The sequence below is a fragment of the Nyctibius grandis genome, chromosome 7 (genome assembly GCF_013368605.1).
Source record: "Nyctibius grandis isolate bNycGra1 chromosome 7, bNycGra1.pri, whole genome shotgun sequence".
Lineage (NCBI taxonomy): Eukaryota > Metazoa > Chordata > Aves > Nyctibiiformes > Nyctibiidae > Nyctibius > Nyctibius grandis.
In genome coordinates, this window is record NC_090664.1 from 9,747,509 (window position 1) to 9,769,257 (window position 21,749).

The 21,749-nt window shown below is 37.8% G+C and overlaps 1 protein-coding gene across 1 annotated transcript; it reads right to left on the bottom strand.

The window, feature by feature from the left end:
* Positions 1–570: 570 nt before the first annotated feature.
* Positions 571–19,921, bottom strand: LOC137665983 (prostatic acid phosphatase-like). Its single transcript, XM_068405522.1, has 11 exons — positions 19,808–19,921; positions 13,796–13,891; positions 12,327–12,413; positions 11,217–11,369; positions 8,451–8,549; positions 6,849–6,953; positions 5,696–5,828; positions 4,315–4,397; positions 2,402–2,508; positions 1,656–1,825; positions 571–689 (listed from the first exon to the last, which is right to left on the bottom strand). Exons 1-11 carry the CDS (start codon positions 19,919–19,921, stop codon positions 571–573), a joined length of 1,266 nt encoding a protein of 421 aa, XP_068261623.1.
* Between the last annotated feature and the right edge of the window lie 1,828 nt (positions 19,922–21,749).

A 21,749-nucleotide genomic window follows, 5' to 3' on the forward strand; every position in this document is an offset into this window, starting at 1 on the left:
TAGCCGAAGGCCAAGGTCAAACCTCATGTGTAGGTTTGCATGAATAAATGCAGAAACAGGATGTCCAAGTGCTGGTATGAATCTTTTTCACACAGTAATTGCAGCTTCTGCTCACTGAAAACATTTTCCTGTGCATTAACAAAATAGCCATTTATAAGAAGTAAGGAAAATATTAGAGAGTGTGATTTTCAAGACTCATTGAGCAGAGTAAGACAGAAGCAGAGGGCTAAAGGGTAATAGGCAATATAAGAAAAAAAGCATAGGCAATAGCATCCCTTCACCCCTCTGGTTGACTTAAGAGTGATTAACAGTAGTGGAAAAACCTAAAGATAGAAACTGGAGTAATTCCGACTTCCTGCAAAAGTAAATTCTTAACAAAAATGTATTTCTACAGTATTTCTCACTTCAGATGTTTAATCTTTTAGGAGCTAGGCCGCAGATACCTCAGCTCTTCAAGTTTATTGAATATGCTTTGGAGATTAATTTGGCCAGAGCAAACTGATGGATACAAGCAACTTAAAGTATTGCTTGATGTCTGTCTGCTCTCTCTTTCATTTCTTTACCTCCCCTTTAAATGTCTTGGTAATTGTTTCTGCGCCTGCAGCGTCCATAATGATAAAGGAGGTAGAGCAGTACAAGGTCAAAAACGGACAACAAGGCAACAGCAACGTCAAATCCGATAAAAATATCTGTGAAGGAAAACCAATAAAGGAAAAGGGAGTTAATGAAAGACATAAATGTGTATCATTTTGGATACAGAGATAACAGTCTAATTACAAATATGTACAATGGAAATATAATTACATTTTGTTCATATTTCTGTCAAGATCACATGGCCTGTGTTTACTGACATGTGCAACATAAGTATAAAAACGTATACTTCAGTCCTGGAAATGCATAGATAGCTTCCTGTGCATGGATAAATCTTATTCCTAGGTTTTCACAGGGCAAGAGGGACCATGTGTAGTTAATGCAGACTAAGAGTTTCATCAGGGATCAGCAAAACACTGAATATATGCAGAAAGAGGGAAATACCAGAACTGTTGGAAAGTAGCATGTGTTGCCTTGCCCTTCACTTCCCTCCTGGAAATAATACTCAGGCAGGAAGAGGTTACCAGCTGTCACTGTTGGTAATCTGAGGCAAATAGCTGCTATATTTGCATGCATCAGCTGCACTCTGTGCGTACAGCGAAGGTTAAGGTATTCTCTATACATAGTACCCATGCCAGAAATACAGATGCATCAATCTTACTGTGCAGGTGCATCAGTCTTACTCTGCATGTGCAAGCCATTTCTGCTTTGTATCTACAGAAGGTCTGATGTGTCCAACATACACAGGACTCCTTGCATAGCACCCACACCCATATTTCTGTCAGATATTTTCAATAGGTGGAGCTCTAGTTTTGGCCAAGGCCTTTAGGTAGCTCCTTGTGTGAGTATGCTAATAATAGCACTGCCTTCACACTGGTAGGCAAGTCTACTCTTCAAATTTTCAGAGAAATTTAATTTCTGTCGGCTTTCCCTGTCCATAGTAAAGCTGGTCCACACTTGTTAAAGGGAGATCTATCTGTTGTGTGAAAGGTACAAAGTTTGGAGCTATTGATACAATTTCTACCTCCATGTCTTACATAGAAAATACAGAGCTGTTACACTACCTTTCATTTTGTCTTTCTTCCCACATTCTTTTGTCCAATTTTTTGTAATCACAGGAGAAACTAGTTCAGCAAACTTCTCAAGTGGACAAGAAGAGGTGCATCCTGGCAGAGTGAGTAGGTAAGGATCCTTTGAAGAGTCATTCCGATAATGCATTTCAATGCTATATCGCCTGATTAACAACATTGGAAAGATTTTTTAAAAAAGGTTCCTAAATAGGAGATTTCTTATTTAGAGGCAGAATGTTGCAAATAGGCCCTAACATCCTACTCTAGAACCCGTTCTTCAAGAATGGAGGCTTTGTGAAAGAGATCTACAAAGCCCACTTTGCCAGTTACATTACTGCACAGATCACCAGTCAGCTCAAAAGCTCTTTCTGAAGGCTCCTTGAATGGCAACAGCACCAGGCTCTTCTATGACAACTGGATTACCTTGGGATTCATGACATGTCTTGGAAATGTTGTTGCTATCATTTGAAGAATCAGGAAAACTTATTTTACCATTTACCAGCTTGTAAGGCCTGTTTTCCTCTTCTTCCTATCTTTGAAAGCACACAGGTACATGCATATCCAGCAAATGTAATTATTCTTAGTTTTAATATAACTTTGTGCCTGTGGACTGCTCAGTGAAGTATCAGTTTAAAACGAATTTGTGTCTCCTCACAATATTTGAGAGGAAAATGATTTTGGGGAAGGGGGAACCAAATTCCGAACACTTCTTGTTCTTGCATAGATAAGAAGATACTTGCCCACTGCTTTCTTGGTAGAGTTCAAAAAACTGGCAAGCCGCGTATGGTGGCAGTTTTCCATTGAAAATATTGAGAGCAATCTGAAGCGCCCCAACTGTGGTGTCATGCTATTGGAAAAAAAAAATCCATCCTTGAAAGTCAGTTAAGTCGACTACCATTTATCCAGAGTAATGAGACAAGGGTAGAAAGGGAGTGGAAATCAAGATAAAACAAAACCTGTGTAAATTTGACCATAAAAATGTATTCAGTATATTCACCATTAGGAAAAACATGTTAACAGATTACTACAGACAGCAGGGGGCATTTCCAAAGAATTACTGCAATGTGTGTTTTACACCATCTGGCAATATTTTGGAGATACTGGGGGAAAGCAAGATGTGGTCTGAGAAATAAATCTAGTTTTTCAGTGCCTTTTGCTACTCCTTCCTTCAGGAGTGTTTCCAGTTCCAAGGTCAGATTAAGGCAGCATAAGGTGGATATATCCTGTGGCATTTCAAGTGAAGATACAAGTACTTTTTTTTTAGATAGTATACGAGACAAATAGTTGCATACAAAGACTATTCTCCTCACCTCCACATAAACTCCAGAACTTTTAAAGCTCTTGTTCCTTCTGTTTGGACTTATGCAATAAAATCTCAGTTTGGCTTCCATTTTGGTGGAATCAGTTACCCACCCACCTGCAGTCTCCTTCTCTCCCCATTATCCCTCCTCTTGTAGGGTATCTCAAGAGGAGGAGCTGAAGGAAGTCCAAATACCTTGATGCCTAAATTTTGCAAGTATCTTTAAATACATATTTGCTAGGCTTATTTATATTATAGTCTAGCAGCTACGTTTTAATTATTATTCAGGATCTGGAACTTTTTAGGCTGGTCATTTTAAAAAATAAGGGTATACTTGGCCCCAAGGCATTAAAGCAGAAGTGAAAATTCTGATGCACTACTTCTTCCTTTTCAAAAAGAATATAGTAGGGCTAGAAAACACATAGAAAAGGCAGCAAGAAAGATTTAAGGTATTGAGCGGTGTCTATATGAGGAAAGATTAAATACGGTGGGACTCTCTCCTGGAAAAGGAAAGATGGAAGAGGTGTGACACAAAATAGTAAATTCATGAGTGACCCAGGAAAAGTGAATAAAGAATGACTCTTCCCTGTTTCCCACAATATAAATGCTAGGAAGGAGCTAAAATCAGTATTAAATTTCAAAGAAAATAAGGAAGTACTTTTTTTCTTTTAACACACAATTTATTGCCAAAGGATGTTGCAGAGGCCAAAAGTATAAATGCATTAAAAAAGTGACTAGACAAATTGATGGAAGAAAGTCTGTCAAGAGCTATTAAACACACAGACACAGGTTCCATCTCAGGAAGTCCCTAAACCACAGATTGCTGGAAGGTTGTGTCAGGGGAAGCATCACTCTGTGCTGGCATTATTCTCACATTCTTCCCTGCCATTGGCCGTTGTTAGAGGCAGGATAATGAGCTAAGTGGATCTTGGTCTGACCCAAATGGCCCTCTTCATCCTCTAAAATAATAATAAAAAGAATCCACAGTGGCATCATCTCTTTCTAAGCAGAGGAAGGGTTTGGAGGCGCAGCTGAAGCTCTGCTATGTGCCAGCATCTCTGGGTTAGGAGCACTTAAGGAAAGATGCAACTTATAGAAACTGCACCATTAAGTTGCAGAAAAAATGGATAATAAAATACATAGATTTCTTTACCAAGCACAGTATGACTATAACTGAGGTGTGATCCATGCTCCTGCTGTGGTTTTGTACTGACTGGTGTTCAGCTTGTTAACTGAATTGAACTGTATTATATTATTCTTTCATCTAACTTACAGGGCGACTCTGATTATTCTTTTCGAGGGTCTTTTACCCATAAAATCATAGCAAGATATATAAAAGGTGAAGATACTCACTGCAGAGTAGACCTCCATTTTTCTTTGTTTTGAAGAATTGGCAGCTTGTTTAATACTATTTAAAATAACATTCACAAGGACACCTTAAAAAGATGGGAACAAGGAAGAGGAAAATTAAGATATAACATTTGCATAGAAACCAGAAAGGCAAAATATTTTAAGTATCAAAGAAGACTTCCACTCAGGCCTCATACTGATTTTTTAGCTTACTACTAGTTCATAACGAGAGAGGTAAAATGTATCATTTATCATCCAGGTGAGGTGAAGTGGCAGGATTTACAGAAATCATCTAGAGCTATACTGAGAATCGGGGCTAATGACACAGTTTTGTTATGCTGAAGAAATATTTTTAACTGTTAATTTCCAACAAGTCACATGGTATCAATTCTTCATTTTTCCAAAGCTCCTTCTCCAGACCAGAGATATTCTAAAGCCAGTGGGATAAGGGCAGCAGAAATTGCCTGTAGAACAATTTATACCATTCTAGGGAAAGAGGGTATAACTGGTATGCCCGTGAACACTAGAATAAAAGTGCTGACCACATGATACGGCCAGCTACCAGCTAGTAGGCTTTAATGCAAGTCTGAGCCTGTAATTACTATATGGCTTGATCCAGTGATGTATGTGCCTAGACGATGAGGCTACTAATAATTTTTTACTTCGGTCTAGACTGCAGGGTAGGTGCATTACAAAGCCTACCCCCAAGTGGTCCAGCCTGCAGACATTCATGCTCACTTGTTTGGGTTTCCTGCTCATGGACACCTGGGAATCATATGATAAATGCCTGTGTTGTGTCCTGAAGTAGTGTCAGAATGTGCATAGCTTATGCACCCCAATTTTGGAGCTAAGGAGTGGTCCCAGTTCTTGCAGTACAGACATAACTTGAATGCCTCATCTTCTGTTCTGATCAGACTGTTTTGGAGCAGCTTTATGTAAGTCTCTCAGAGAGCTACCAATGTGTTGCCAACGTTTTGGCACAATATATAACCAGTACATCAAAGGGAAAAAGAAAGATCAGGAAACAATTAGAATAAGTGTTGGAGAAACACAACTTAATCTAACCTAATATCAGACAAGTAATGATCATGCCCATGAGGGCTTGATTTTTTCCTTTGGATTTCTATTATCTTTCTTAAAATCCTAATGCCTTAAAAACTATGGGGTAACTAAAGACATTAATATTTACACTTTGTTTCAATATCTCATCCATGCAAATGCCAGCTTTCAGCACATATTTTCCTGCTTAATATGACATCCAATGTCCACAGCTACAAATCAAGATGCTGTATCAATAAGTTTGCACAAGTAAGGTGACAGGATGTTGCATGTTATCATAAGCATTGACTCCTCCTTTCTGAGAGCTATGCATTTTTTTATTTACCTCCTTGTAGTCGTGATTTCTCTTCTGTTTTATAAAGCCCAAATAGTGATAATAAGGATAATTCTGCCAGTTTTTCCATCTTGTCGATTACATCTTTGGTGGCCCATACAGGAAGAGTATAATTGTGAATACCCTAGCGATAAAGGAAAACAAAATAATGTTTTTTTCTTCTACTGGTTTCCATAATCCTATTGCTCAGCCTCACACTACTACATTTAGACTGCAATTCTTTGCCCGGTGCGGTTTCACTCATCAGCATGCCCTGACATACACTTTGTGGGAATGGGGATCAACCTTAAATGGGTGAATGGGAAGAGGGCAAACACCTGTTTGAAGGGGATCCCCTGGAGATATAATGTGTTCTTGCTGTAGAGATACATGGTTTTGGTATTGCTAGTGTGAAAGCTTGCAAATATATGTCTTATCCTCTTCCTTTCCTCTGGGTCTTCAGGGTATACCCTTGCTCTAACTTTTCCTGCCTTTTCCATACAGTTGTTCAGATACCAGTTCCATTGCTGGACATTTACAGACAAGTGTCACTCTCCAGTCATGTAAGAGTGACAGTGTCTTACAGTGTTTAAGTGCCGCAGTGTGTGGAGGATGTGTTCAACAGCCTTCATGTGCTGCTAATAATGACTGGGACCAAATGGAATAATCCCATGCTTGGGGCCAGTCTGATTTTATTCACCGGTAGCAATCATCATCTCTGAATTTTCTAACTGATAGATCATAATCTTACCTCTCATTTTCAACATCTAAAGATTCTGATGTTTACCTGTTGATAGGTTAAAGCAAATAATTTCATTTTCCTGTTAAAAATCATAAATTTGTCCTAGGCAGCATGTTGAAATAATTCTATAGCAGCACATTGGGAAGGAAAATGAGGGAATAAAGGGAATGGATTTCAGTACCAGTGCTTCAGGATAAAACATGAAATGGAAACAACAGTTTCCCAAGCTGTAAAACATGGTTATGGGTTGTCTTTTACCAATGCACTAAATAATTGGAACTGAGATTCAAATTTAAAAAAAAAAAAAAAAGGCAAATCCAGGAGAGAAGGCAACTCATTCCTATGAAACCACATTGCTGTGGTTTCATTGAAATCCAGCTTAGAAGTTAAATTCTTTCCCAACTTCTATTGCCTTATTATTACCTCACAGTGTAGAGTATCATATGTATCCCAGAGCTGGAAATTGTCCAGTATTTTAAGATTATTTAGTTCAAGTCCTGTGTTAACTGCCATTGTTTGTATAAAATCCTGGGGGAAAAAAAGTGAAGAGTTTACCACAAATACTCAATACATATGGAACATATATGCATACAGATTCATTAGCACCCAATCTGGCAACACAGTAGTGTTTAACTTTACACAGGTGAAACCCCTGTAACGGAAGATTTACGTTGCAGATTTCATTTTGTAACCATTTCAAGGTACTGATCTCTATTTCAGACACTGCTTTTTCTCAGCCCTGCTATGGATAAGTCTGGTGGTCTCTCTGCTGCACTCTTCTCCCTCTTCCAACTGCTCCAGGAGGCTACCTCAGTCACCTCAAGCCTTCAGATATAAGGAAGAGGAAGGCACTAAGGGAAAAGGAACATGAGAAAAAAGATGAGGAGAAAACAGAACGTTAAAGAGAGCTGAGGCAAATATTCAGGATGGGGCAAAAAGAAATTGAAAAGGAAACTAGATTTTCCTTCTGTCACTGAAGGGGAGCTGAATATCTAAGTAATAGTTCCACCACAATTCCTATAGGGATTCTTGCTACGTGCTACCACAGAAGAATAAAGGCACTCCTTAATATCCCTTATTCCCACATCACCGATTCCATACTAGTAGCCGAGAGAGAGGATAGCTGTGCAGTCGTAATTCATCTCCCACTGCAGGTGAATGAGGCTGACCAGAGTAGCTGAGCTAGCAGAAAGTTAGAAATAAACCAAAAAAGGAAAATGTTGAGTTTAGCCCAAGCAGTTAGCCTGAAGTGACTTTGAGAGAACGTGTAAAGGTGCAATCAGGGTATGAAGAACACAAGACCCCTGCTTTATTTGTGCTGTAGTGCTATTACAAAGTGCATGGTAGGCAAATGAGAGCAGCAGTAACCACTATCTAGAGCAATTATTATATACAAGAACATGGTTGCTTGAGGCAGGTATACCATCCATGCACCTACATCCTGTTGCAGCACTGGAATGGGAAATTTTGAATCTCTGACTGTGAAGATGTGAGTCAGGGCCAAAACAGAAGCGTATCTTGTGATGGATCCAAAATGCGTCTCAAAGAAATTTACCTAAATCAGAGTGTTCGCCTGGTTGGGATTGCTTTAATTCTCTATTGTAGTGTCAACTTCAGAATGTCACAGCAGGAGGGAATAAGCCTTCCCAAGTTTCAGATTTATCAGATTTTTTAGAATTGGTTTTGTGCTACCCTGTAAAAATGGAAATTGCTGAATCCAGAAATTTCTTCTCCCCTTAGATCATGGAACTTCAATTATATGCAGCTCTAAATAGCCTCAGAAAATTAATGTTAACTTAATATTTTAAAAGATTAATATAGAAAAGTATGAGAAATGCATAAGTATATCAAACATACTTTATCATATTGGCCTAAATTTCTGATTTTAAGAGAGTCCTCAGGATTTTTTTTTGTCATTTATTTATTTTTGCATTTTAGCAAAAGGAAACAATGCAATCCCATAACTTCTACATCTTAGTTACTTTCCTTCTTCTTAGATTTTTTTTTATTTTTATTTTGTCTTACCATGTATGGTTGTATTCTATTTTGAAATTCACTAGATGTTTGTGTTTCATTCTGAAGTTCATCAAAATGGGGACAGTCAGGCAGAGGAAAATGCAGCATCTGAAACAAAAGAAGTAAAACTCAGAATAGTTCTAGAATCAGTCAACACACCTCTGATTTCCCTATTGCTGAGATTGCTGATGTAATATTTGTTAGATAGATTCATGACTGTGCTACAGCTACTCTGTAATGGTTTGTTTGGGTAACTTGTTCGTGAATTCAGTTAACATAAACAATGGACTGTGGTAACTTGACTTTTCAGTGGCTACTTGTGGCTATGATAGCTTGATTTCCCTCAGGTTAACTGATTTTGGCAAAAACAAATTATGCATGTCTGCCAGGGGATGGCTTTGAGAAATGGATCAGGGTCCATGCTCAGGAATTTAAAAAAGCTACCATTTCCCTCTTAATTTCTGAATTCCCCCCAGATGCAGCTTGACTCCACCTTGTACTGAAATCTGAATTGCTTCTGCATCTACACATCCTGCTCTCATCTCTTTGGAGGTAAGCAGGTGTTATGGTAAGCATTTTAAGTACCACTTAATGGATAGAACTCGAAACAAGAGTGACAAATAAATTGTGCTCCTGAAATATCAAAAAGCGATGAGCCTAATGGCTCTGTTCTTTTTTAGGGCTATGGTTCACTTTTAATAACTCCAAGTGTATGCATTACGAGGTCACCTGATAGTACATATTTGTTCTGAACCATGTTTAAATACATATGCATCCATCAAACTCCATGCTCTGGCAGATACTTTATGCCAATTGCAGAAGGACAGATGATACCTAATCCAGCATAAAGTGTCAGTAAAGAGTTATGATGAGCAAAATAAGATTGTACTGGTTCAGCATTTTATGTCACATCACTAGAGCTTTTTTGACCCAGCATCAACATTGTCCTATAACTATACAAATCATGTCAAGGAACTGACTTAATATACAGTGGAGAAATTAACTTCAATATCTATGGCTTATGCATGTGCAAGAAGGTCTGCTCTGTCTTGGGGTGAACGTTAGCAGACTGCACTTTCAGTGTTTCTCTTTCCTCTTTGGTTTATCAACATGAAGCTTGCAGCAACCACCAACTGACACTAGCATGCTTTCACTTGGACAGATTTCTAAAGGTGCATTTTTTCTGTAACAGCAGAGCACTGGAGGGTGAAGGCTCAAAGCTGCAATATGAAACTGGAGAATGTTGTTTAATTACACAATAACAAATGTTTCTCTTGCTGTATGGCTTAATTATCCCCCTCTAGGTGTTATTAATTAAGCCACTCCCTTTGGCCTCATTAAGTAGTACTCAGTACTGTTGCCTGTCAGGTCTTGATAGATCTCAGTGGCTGAAAAATAAACTGTGATTAGGTTTTTTTACAGGACTGTACTTGGCCTCAATTTCCCACTTTCTGTTGCTTAGGGCTTGAAAATACTGTCAAACATCTGCTTGGTTTAACAAGGGAACAATGTTTTTTCCAGGTGGTTTGCATATTTAACAGAAATTTTGAGTTGTTGCAGAGGTGTGTTTCGGTGAAACATCAATACCTACTCCTGAAGAAGCTGCAGAAGTCATGAGGTACTAGAGATTCCTACAAATGAGCTTGCCTTCTTGAAACAGGTCATTGCACTGCACTGTGATTCCCCTAAAGGCTTTGAGGTTTTATTTGGTCAAAGCTCTGACCACGTTTTTTGGTCTTCTGGTGAAAGAACTTCCCCTAGTGTCCCACATTTAAATAACAGTGACAGCATTCTTTTCTGTTGAGAGACAGAGTTAAGTTCAAGCTGAATCACATTGTGCCTAATCCAGTTTGTGGAAACCCTTTCTCTCCGTACCTGCTTTCCAGCATGGCCTACAAGAACGGAGGAATGCCAATGGAAGGCAGGTGTGGCCACCCCCTAATGACACAGTCCATCCTCTGATGTCGGTGACTAGACAGGCAGTTATTTAATAGGGTTTTTATATATGTTTCCTTAAAATCAACTTCTGTCCTCAAAAGCAGAAGAAAATTAGCCTTTCTGTCGTTACACTGAGTAACTTTTTGTCCTTGTTCAACACACTGTTCCTCACACAGTCTTTATCACAGGAGCCAGTGAAATTAAAATCTGAACCTGAGTCAGCTGGAGAGAGCTACATATAGTAAAACTTCTGCAAGACCTATTATTCAGGTAGATCTGCTCTTACTATGAACTGCAAAGCAAGTGCTAGGGTTTCATTAAATGTTTGTATAGCACTGAGCATAAAAGGGCCCTTGTCTGTAATTAAGGTGCCTAAGTGCTACCAGAATAGGAAAGTAATAACTGAGAGGTCATTACAGTGGCTGGTGAAAATTCCATCCCTTGAATAAACTATGGAACAAACTTGCCAAGGAGGAGAGGTCTGCCTAGCTGATTGGTGCTTAGAAAAGCACTTGTTCTCTATAAAGGTTTAGGGCAACTTCCCTATAATACTGTCCAAAAGTGTCCTTGCCAGAAGAAATGTTAGAGCTGTACCTTGAAGAAAATGGTAGTGTGGATGACAATTCAGATATTCTGCAACTATAGAAGGAGGGTTTTCATTCAGCTGTTACAGTTGACCTATGACATGCTTGTCAGCCAGTAGTTGCAGTTGATGTTTTCTATTAGATTGAACTCAAAAAGAATCGAAAATATTTTTTAGCTTTTTCCCCCATTTTTTCTCTTTTTTGCTTCTGGGAAAGTTTAAGGCATTATAGGAAGTGTCTAGCCAGTACTCACCCGGTCTGTTGATTTTTGTAAAACATGAACTGGAATGGGTTGCCAGAGAAGCTCAGGGTTCCAAATTTGGCTGCTAGTTGGTGGATAGAGTCCAGAAAGGAATGACTGGGCGCTCATAATGGTGCGATCATAATCTGTACTTTGGATGTAAAACTGAAGATAGAATGGCAAAGAGTTAAGAATAAAATGGAAACAATAAAAGTAATAAGGAAATTTTACCCAACTCATCAATCCTGGCTTCTCATTTTCATTTTTATGTTTTTGCATAAAGTCAAAACAGTAAAACCATACCTCAGCTTTCTAGGGCCCTACTTCATTTGCATAAATGGAATTGCCAAAGCATCTTTCGATTTGGAATCTAACCCTCAGACTGAACTAAGAAGAATAAGAAAGCATGATTTAAAAGAAGGAAGCTCTCCGTCTTCTGAGATTCAGAGAAACATTGATACGTGTAGATGTGCGTAGGGACATGGTTCACTGGTGGATTTGGCAGTGTTAGGTTTACAGTTGGACTCAATGATCTTAAAGGTCTTTTCCCACCTAAAGGATTCTATGATTCTAGCATCCATCTACAATACCTCAGGAATGAAGGCACTTAAAACCGTAAACCTCTCTTGGAAGCATGGTAAAGCTGTAGTCTTTTATGCCTTACCATCAATGCATCCCTCATGTATAGACCATATGGTAGTGGTATCTTCCCCAGAATGGATCTGTACCGTATGACAAGCACATCCAAACAACTGTTAGACCTCTCTTTTACAGGATGAAGTATGTGAGCATGGTCCATCACATGGTTGGATATGCATTCACCTTGCAACGGGGTAGAACAATATTGGGTCACTATGTATAAACTCCCAATTCGTTCGGTAGCGTGGAGCTGTTCAGTCCTGGAAAACTGGGCAGTGGAAGACCCAAACTGAATGTAGGAGCTGAAAGTTAGACTTTAGTCTATGTTTTTACCTTGACATAAAAGCCTGACTTTCAAAAATGTTCTTCTATTATCTTATTTTTTTCATTAATTAAATGAATATGATGATGTGCTTTTATCTAGCACAAGTCCATAGTTCCACTATGCCAGATAAATATCCTCCAGACAGTTCTGCTGTATACCTCTTGCCGGTTGTATGTGCTGTTCAAAAAGTTGGAATATCTTTCCCTCATGTACTGTCCAAGTTCAAATAGCTGCTGCATTCCAGTCTGCAAGGCAAGCATACAGATGACTATTAGATTAAGGTCACTGGAGATTCTTAATATAGAAGTTTCTTTTCTATTTTCTTCTTTGTCTTCAGCAATCAGTTTTGAAGTGATCATTAACCATTTGTATAATGTACTGTATATGTTGTAGGTGATCTAGAATCTTTAACAGAAATACCCATTTATATCTATGAAAAAATGGTATGTTCTGAAATGCTAGGACTCCAACACCTGCTGCAGGAAAGGCAATGTGCCTGATTCTATACAAATACTGTTTCCACAGTGCTGTAGCTCTGTAGATGCTCCTGGAGTTATTCATGATCAACATTGTAAAGAGCATGTCAGTTAGTGACAGCTGAGAAAGGATGATTAATAACCTAGTATTTGTTATTGTCATTGCTCTGCTATTTGATCAGTCTGATAAATTTGTGGCTTGCATTTCATGCCTTAAGTAATGTTCTTCCATCTTTGCCTTGGTGCACCTGCAGTTTTCTTAGATTTCACATTGTCTTTTCTGTTATTCATTTCCAAAGCTGTGAGCTGAACTTTTAAACTTTTAGCTGTCAGAGAAGTACATTCTTAATACTGTTGCTGAAAAGATAGTAAAATAGCAAAAAGGTCTCAAAACAATCTGTGCCAAAGCAGAATTTTTTTTTCTTCTTACAACATAAACTATGTACCTGGGGATAGTAATATGTTGTCTGAGTGTCTGAATTTTACAGATCTTTCAAGCCTTGCTTTAAACACTGAATGCTGAACTGTCTGTGATTCTTGTATTATTAGGAAATGCATTGGCCTCTCTTTGCTCCAGAATTTCATATGTTAAATACATTTAAAGAGCTAAGGTTTGATGTTGAAATGCCAGAGCAAGAAGTAGGTTCAGTGCATCCTAGTGAAACTCTGGGCTGAAAGCAACTGTATCAGAACACACATTGTCCCCAGAAGCAGCCTTCTCCTGCAAGACTTCCCTTGTTTTGTGAGTAGGTGGTTGCCAGTCAAATGATGAGATGCGGACTCATCACTTGACTTGGTGGGTAGGTGTCATTCCTTTACCCTGTCACAGGGCCCAGTGCTTAATGGTCATCAGAACTTCATCAATGTTAAGAGCATAGACAATGTTTAAACTTGCCATTTATTTGAATGCAGACACACTATCAGGAAGTTGTTGCTTTTAGGAAGGTAGTTATAAAGCTATGATGAACAAGATTTCAACTTAACAGTAGTTGGATGAATAATGTTGCAAAATTTGTTATGAATTATGGTGTATTGCTAATACCAACTGTCAGTACTTGGGATTTCCTAATGTTTCCGAGGCACACATAAAAAAATCTGTCCATCTCCTATTTTAGTAGCATATATAAGTGCTTCTAAGAAAGTCAACATACCTTGGTAAGTTGTCCAAACCCCTGGGGCCATTCACTTTCTTTGTGTAGATCAGTTGGAAAGTTTACAACTGGTGTTCGGTCACCATGTCGGAAAACCTAACAAAATTGCCAGTAAAAAATCAAGTTAATTACTGTTAACATTCCTTTCTTACCTAGCTAGAAGTCAAGCATAGATTATACTTCCAGTGCCATTTTTCAAATGAAAATATTGGACAGTCTGCAGAAACTGAGCCAAGTAGGATTGGAGTGCATTCTTTAGATACAAGAATAGGTATAACTATATAGTAATTTAGTGGGCATAAGCCTGATGATTCTTCCACCTAGAACATAAGATTAATCAGCCAAGATGTTAATACTGAGAGTATATCCATAGCTAGGCACCTGGACAAGAAATCTGACTGAATTTTGGACACTCAGCACCTCTGAATACTACTGATATGCTTATATGTGGATTTCATTACTTTGGCATAGACACCTGAAACTTTTGGTAACTGCTTTTTTCATAGCCCTAGCTTTAAAAGTAATTCCATGTACACATGGATCTTATGTTTGACTTCTCAGTCTTTCTAAAATATAAAGATGAAAAAGTATAAACATTTACACTGTTAGCTTAATTAATATTTATTAACATTTTTACATACATACATATTTTTGAAAGTCTGTAGGATTTTTTTTTCTGTTAAATTCGGTGAGAGCAAAGAGTTTGGTTGCTTTCCTATCCTGGACACTCCAGCATAGTGAATATTAATATGACACATTCAATCATATACTTTTTACATCAGAAACCTTGAATGACCCTTTTTGTATTTTTATTCCAGCGTAAAAAGAAAGTACCAACCCCAGATTAAATAGTTCTGAAAAACTCTGAATTACCCTCCCTAAGTATGTCACGTGTGGTCTTAGAAAAATGAAGTCCACAAAAAATTCACATAAAAGGAAATGCTGGAATACAAATTCACAGGGTTCCAGACAATCTTACAGGGTGCTAATCCAAACTGTTGCAAAAGTTACCTTTGCTTGTATCAATGTTTGCCTAACCAACCTCATTCCTGACTTTGCAGAATAAAATGACAGTGTAAGCATGGTATATTTGTTCATAAAATGACATTTATTCCATAATACCTCACACTATATAACTTGATTATAATTAATACTCTCCATTGCCTCATTAAGCCACGTCATTCTTGCCCAAACATCAAAGAGGTTTGTACACACTAGTTACTTTGCCACTCCCACTGGGAGGTGTTTTATGTTTATATTTTTCAAAGTAAACACAAGCAGTGTCGCTTAATGTTTCAATTACAACACACACCCTTTTCATCAGCCTTCTATACTCATGTGCACAAACCTCTGCTCGAGCAGGTACTTCAGAGATGGAAAAATAGTATCCTTCAAAGGCAAATATAATTGGATTTCTCCCTGTTTGTTTTCTACAATAGACAGCAAGGATTGCTAGAGTAGATGTTACCATTAGAACCATGTAGAAAACTGCTTATTATTTTTGCGCTTTGCTAGTTGAATTTCACTGAAGATGTGGCCAGCCTGAAATTAATCTTTTTCAGCAAATCAAGGAGGTTTTTTCACCATCATCAACATGTTGATCAACATTAAATTGCACAGTTTCAAGAAAAAAACACCTTTTTTTCCTGAGTTCAAGTACAGCAAAATAGTCCGTAAAATCTTTCTTAAATATTTTATTTTTGCTTCTCTATGTAATTTTTAATTCTGTACATGTCTTTTCTTACTAATCTGGAATCTCAGTTGGTTCTTTATAATAATTTCTCAGTGCACCTCTAGTGAACAGGACAACAGAGCTCTTTACCTAAAGAGCTACATTGTCTGGTGATTGATTCAGTTGCATGCAAGAAAAATGAGTGAGGAAGACTTTTTTGTCACTGCTTATTTCCTTGGTGTTTTGACATGCTGACATGCATAGGTGTCAGGTAGGATTCATTAGCTTTTCTGGACAAGCTGATGCCTCTGTAAAGAATGAAGGTTAAGATCCCAATTACAATGTAGCTGCATACTTTCTTGCTAAATTATCCAGCTTCACAGAAAAGCATTTTTATGAGTAACTGACAGTTGCTCAAACTGACTGACACGATTAAATGGCTATTTTTTTAGGCAATATGTAACAATGGATCGACACTTGGCCAATAAATATTCCCTTTTCATTAGTGAAAAATTACTGAAAATGTGTTAGATTTTTTTAAATAATGGTTTATGATCCTTTATACTTAATATGCAACATAACCCTCAGTGTGTATTCCACTGTCACCCTAAAAACTTTCAGTAAGCCAGAACAGAGTAGCATTTTACCTGAACAGAGGTGAGAGGACAAAGAGATAAGGATCAAAAGATACTCAAGCATGTATGAGAGCAGGAGATGTAAAGAAAAATATTTCCTCACTTTGTAACCTTAAGAAATGGAAGCAACAGAGAGTGTTCTCTTCTAAAAAGCAGCACACCTTCTTTAAGTCCACACAAAATAGAAAAAAGTTCAGTTCCTTGTTTGTATTTGTGCATCTTCATTGCACAGTGACATATAAATATGATATTAACACTAAGTTGGAAGTAGCAAGAAGGAAATGAATACTTCTAAGAGTAGAACCCTGGTTTTGGGAATTGAAGGACTAAGCTTCTCAGCCAACTTATTTTTGTTTGTGCTCGAACATCCTTCTTGCTTGCTACTTCTGAAAATCACCTTGCTTCAGTTGCAGTTGGAAATGAAAGAATGACCTTATGAACAATTACTTAACCTAAAAGGCTAACTCATTCAGTCGTAGTCAGATACATTTTAGGAGACTTTTTTTTTTCTAGTTTGGAACCTTAAGAATAGCTTGTGTATATAGCTTGAACGTTTGTCTTTTTTGTTAGAACACCTGATCCTGTTAGGGAAAGAAAACGTATCCATACAAAGCTTGCTTTGCTCATCAATATGTATTTCTCAACACTCATCATTTGGATTTTGTTAAAAAGGAGTTGATCCTTCAAATTAATTTACAAATATGTGTGCTGCAGCATTTATTACTCCCAGCCTACAGATTGCCTTCCTGATCTTACACAAGACATAGAACATGGCATGTTGAAAGAAAAGGAACAAGGCGGCATCATAAAAGGTGAAAAGACACTAGAAATCAAGGAGGAAGGGAGAGTAAGGAGCATGTACACAAAAAGAGCAAAGCACACCTGTTTGGTATATTCATTTCAGCACTTTTATCTTAAGTGCTTCACCTCAGTCAGCTCTCAAAAGCAATAGATGGATAGTTACCAAATACCCTCTCCTTCAACTCTAATACAGCTTGAACCTGATTTGGTGTCTGGGTTCTCTCATTCACTCTTTGTAACTTTGTGAGGATGATCAAATCAAAATGGCCACATGCCTCAGACTTCGGCCAGCATTTGCTTTCATTGTTTTCAGGTGAAATATCATATTGGAGAAAAACTGATGTGGAGGAGAGGATGAACTGAGAATATATGTGTAGTATATATAACATCTTCATTCAGAAATGCCATGAATCACAGTGAATTATGTGTCTCTGAGTAATAGTGAGGCCCTTACAGACATTTTTATTGAAAGACTCAACTTCAAACAAAAAGATTTCTTGTTTTGAAGCCAGCAATAGGAATGAAGAAACAAGAGATAAATGGAATCAGTCATGCTGACAGTTCAGGGAAGCCATAGATGCAGAACTACTGAGCATGTTTAGTCAAGATTTCAAATGGCTTGGCTTGATTAGACAAATAGATAACGTGCTCATTCAACGCTTCCTATCCTGAGTTGCAGGAAGAAAGACATGATGAAATCCCAGACAGGTGAAATGAGTGCCTATGTGGAGGCAGAAGTTACAGGTCAGGACTTTATACAGAGGCAATAAATCAGTATTTTATTTCTCCTTGGGTACCTGATGGTCCTACGTATTTCCCATTTTCTTCTCTTATTTCTAGTTTAAATTCAGTGCACAAGAATTATGGTGAAGGCTAATATTTCTGTGTGAGAAAGAAAATTAAAACAGCATTTTGACAAACTGGCTTGAATTAGAGCTTTCCAGACAAAAGGACTTTTGGCCAGTAATCAAAATGCACAGAATCAGCACTAAGATGGAAATCATGAGGAGAGAGCAAGACACCTTTCCAGAGCATAGCAAATTCTAGAAGTGAGCAAAAGGGAACATTTGCCTGTTTTTTTCTCCCCTGCAGATGTATTTTATATTGTGCAATTCTGCTAAGAAATTTTTAAAAAGCCATTATGACACATTTTCACAATGCAGTAATACTCTCAGGTGAAAACATAGCAACTTACAGAGTACAGCTGGAAAATGGCTGCTGAATTATCTCAGAAAGATGCCTTTTAGACTTATCTTGACTGTAGCCATACTCTCATTATATCCTATTATATTAGTGAAATGTTCTGGGGCCAATTCCTACCCTAGTTATTTATGCTAGCAATTCTGTTCCCATGAAAATTCAATCAGTGAGTTCAGAAGGCAAAATTCAATTGATCACACCGAAACCACGCCTTGAGAAAAGAAATGTATGTTGATAATAAGATTAAGCCTGTTGTAACCTTTTAGACAGATTGGTCAGTCTGAGGAAAAGTATCAGGGATAAAAGGAAGACAGTTTAAATGAAATTTACCTATTATTTTATTATTAATTGTGATAAGTTACCCTATAAATAAATAAAGTGTTATTTTTTTTGTGGTAGGTGGGGAGGGTGGCTGCATAGCTGTGGTAAGCAATCAAATTTTGGATAGGAAGCCTCTATCTCTATAATGGTGAGCATTTCCTGTAATTCTTTCTGCAAAACCATTGCTTGTTAGAACACAGTGACAGCTGCAATTCAATAAAAGTCTCCTTCCCTTCAAAGAATTAATTCTCCAAGGCTTGCTGACTGACTGATTTCATCTATGTGTCCAGTTCTCCGTCTTACTATTGATCAACATTTAAGTATATTGATATACACAAGATGTTACTGGAATTAGTGTTGAGTCCCCAGCGTGTGTAGTGTCTGACAGAGCAATAAGCCTCAGCAGGAGCAGGAACTGGTTTTTCCTGTGCACTCTGACCTCTCTCCAAGTGACACATCCATGATGCAGCCAATAGACAACTAGATATGAAATACTTTGTCTAGAGCTAGATGGTATGTCTTGGACACAGTCCTTCTGCCTGTTATCTGTATGTGCATATAATGTCTCAAACAGAGAAAGGTGGAAGAAGATGATCTTAAAATTCCTATTTATAAATGTGCATTCCAATCTCTACAACCTCATATTGAAAATATCCTTTTAGACTATTTTGATCAGTACATTTCTTATTAAAAAAAGCAATGAGAATGAAGAGGACTATGATGCAACCTTCATGATCCAACCTGTTTCATTGAATTAATCTCTCTTTTACCTGAGCTCTTGGGGAAAGTGACGTTGAAGTAGTGTCTACTTACTTTAAAATAAGAAACGTCCCAGCAAAAAGCTGATTACAATCCATTTTCAACCTAACTGCAGTTAATGCAACACGTATCTCAAATCTCTACGTAAAAATGCCCTTTTCTGTTTCTCAGTATACTGCTGTGCAAATTCAGTTATTCTGAAATGGAAACTACTTTTGTTTTTGTGGTAACTTCTGTAATATCATAAGCTTCAGCTTCCAAGCACAGAGAAGGTAGGCCATAATCGCCAGCTCTCAGACGATGCAACAGAGTGTCAGCTAAATTAAGCAAGAACAGGTAAACTAGACCTCAGATCTCTGAACTCCTGTGCACTATGCATTTACCACAAAGCTAAATTGTTCTGTTATCTTGAAGTAATAACTAGGGGTTAGGCGGTGAAAATTCTTATAACTAGAGGCATTTTAGCTTCTTTAAGTAAAGTCTTTAAACTCACTAAGCAGAAGGGCAGCAGTAATTATTTCTAAGTCTAAAAAGAGGCAAAGCAACTGCATACCTTGTTTGATTCAACAGCCATATCAAATTCCCTGGATTCCCCACAACGAAATAGAAAACAAATCTACTTACTGCAACCACAAACTTCAGTTCTCTTTCTGCAGTAGTCTGTTGAAGCAGAATGAGGATAATATGAAAAGAAAAACACAGGATCCTAGATGGGCTGGGAAGCCATATCCCTCCCATCCTGGCAGAGGATGAAAAAAGGCTTTGTAGCTCCAGCAGCTGCTCAGGCTGAACAGCCCAGATGCCAGGCTGTGCTTTCAAAAGGGGTGGAATTGCTGCAGGTGAATTTCAAATCCAAGAGGAATGTTGTGTGACTACGCAACAAATTGCATTGCCCTTTGTTTTCAAATTACTGTTTACATTCTATTTAATCAAATCATAATTCAGTTCCTTTTTCTCTGTGACATTTTTCTCTTTCAGAGTTTAAGAATGAGGGTAAAATACGAAGGAGTTGCTAAGCATTCCTAATGTTTCAACCTGCCTGTTCTGTTTCCACTTCTCAGGGCTTGGAATTTTTCCAGACTGTGGCGTGGCCACAAGCGTGGACTCGGAACCAAGGGCCAGGCAATACTGTTTCTCTTTTCTCTTTGCTGCTCAGTTAGTCCTCTTTTCAGCTTCCCTCCCCTCTTTTTTTCTTTCCTCTTCTACATTGTCTCTGTAAAATCAGAATAATTATTTCAAACAACACTTCATGTAGGTTAAAATTACCACTCCCTCAGATAAAACAGTTGAATAAACCTTGTAACAAGTATGTTCTTTAAGCTCCTTGCTGGGCAGTTATTTGCTCTTCGATTTTTATGTGTTGCTTTTCTTTTCCCTTGCAGTATATCTATACTTCCCCTTTTGTAACTACTTATGTCAAGTTCTTTTTTTTGGCCTTAATTCTCTAAGAAATTTCTTGTGAACAAGCCCTGGAGCTCACATTTTTATTGTTACTGATTAAGAACACAGTTTCTGACAGTAGCTCACTGGTTTTAAGAAGTTTGCTCAGCTTGCCTCTCCTGACTTCCTCTCTATAAAATAATGATACTTCTAGACTTGATTTCATAAGAATTTTCTGAGTAAATGAGTTCCAGAGACCTATAAATAGAGTTCTCTAAATGTTAAAACTTAAGATCCTCTGTGTATTGTCCAAGTCATCCCATTCCTTTCATACCCAAACCTGGCTCAGGGTCTTCTGTTGAGCTCTCTGGAACAGTATTCCCTGCAACGGGTAATTTACCAGAAATTCTCTCTCTGGAGCCCTAAAACCCCACTAAGCCTCAGGTGCTCTGTTCTCTGAGTTGTGTGAATGACCTTATGTATCCATTTCGTCTGATGGATGGGAGTGGAAGGGAGGAGGAACACAGCTCCCAACTTCCCCATCCCTCGTATCACTCCATGCCCAGTTTTCAGCACTTACTTGAACTTCTTTCTTCCTCCACTGTTATGTTCCCGCCCTCCTTTTTGGTCTCTCCTGGTGTGATTGTGCCTATGCAGAAGGTGTAAGAGAGTAATTCATACTTCATAAATATATAATACTTTGTCTTTCTGAAAACAGGTGTAAGCTGATCATCTTCATCTATTATTTAAGAGTGCAAGTCATAAAATATACTTTATTTAGGATATTTTAGTATGCCTCAAAAATCAAAAAAGGATGCCCTACTTTTTTAATCTAAATAGCTTTTTAGGTAAGTGGTTCTTAAACTTTTTGGATTAAGGAATCCTTGTTGGCTGTCAGAATTATTTCTCATCCTTCCTAGGCCCTTACCATGAAATTCATAACTGATTAGTTTTTGTAAGATTTGCTGTCTTATTGTGTTTCTTTGATAACTGACTATGACTAATGAAGTCTCATTATTATAGAACCCTTACAGTAACTTCACTTTAGACGTGAACTTCAATTTATAGAAAATCTTTGCTAATATATCTTAAAAAATGAGATTTCAATCCAAGACCAAGTACATGATAAATAGTTCTGCTTTCTGTGACTTCACTATTCCCTTTGGCATGTATACTGCACTAGTGA

What these genes read in the sequence shown, in the direction of transcription:
- LOC137665983 (XM_068405522.1), bottom strand. Translation starts at nt 19,921, where the DNA reads ATGGGAGGGATATGGCTTCCCAGCCCATCTAGGATCCTGTGTTTTTCT. An exon ending in ATGATACTCTACACTGTGAG is followed by an intron (nt 5,829 to 6,848) that starts GTAATAATAAGG and finishes CTTTATCGCTAG; the next exon opens with GGTATTCACAATTATACTCT. An exon ending in GAAGAAAGACAAAATGAAAG is followed by an intron (nt 690 to 1,655) that starts GTAGTGTAACAG and finishes TTTCCTTCACAG; the next exon opens with ATATTTTTATCGGATTTGAC.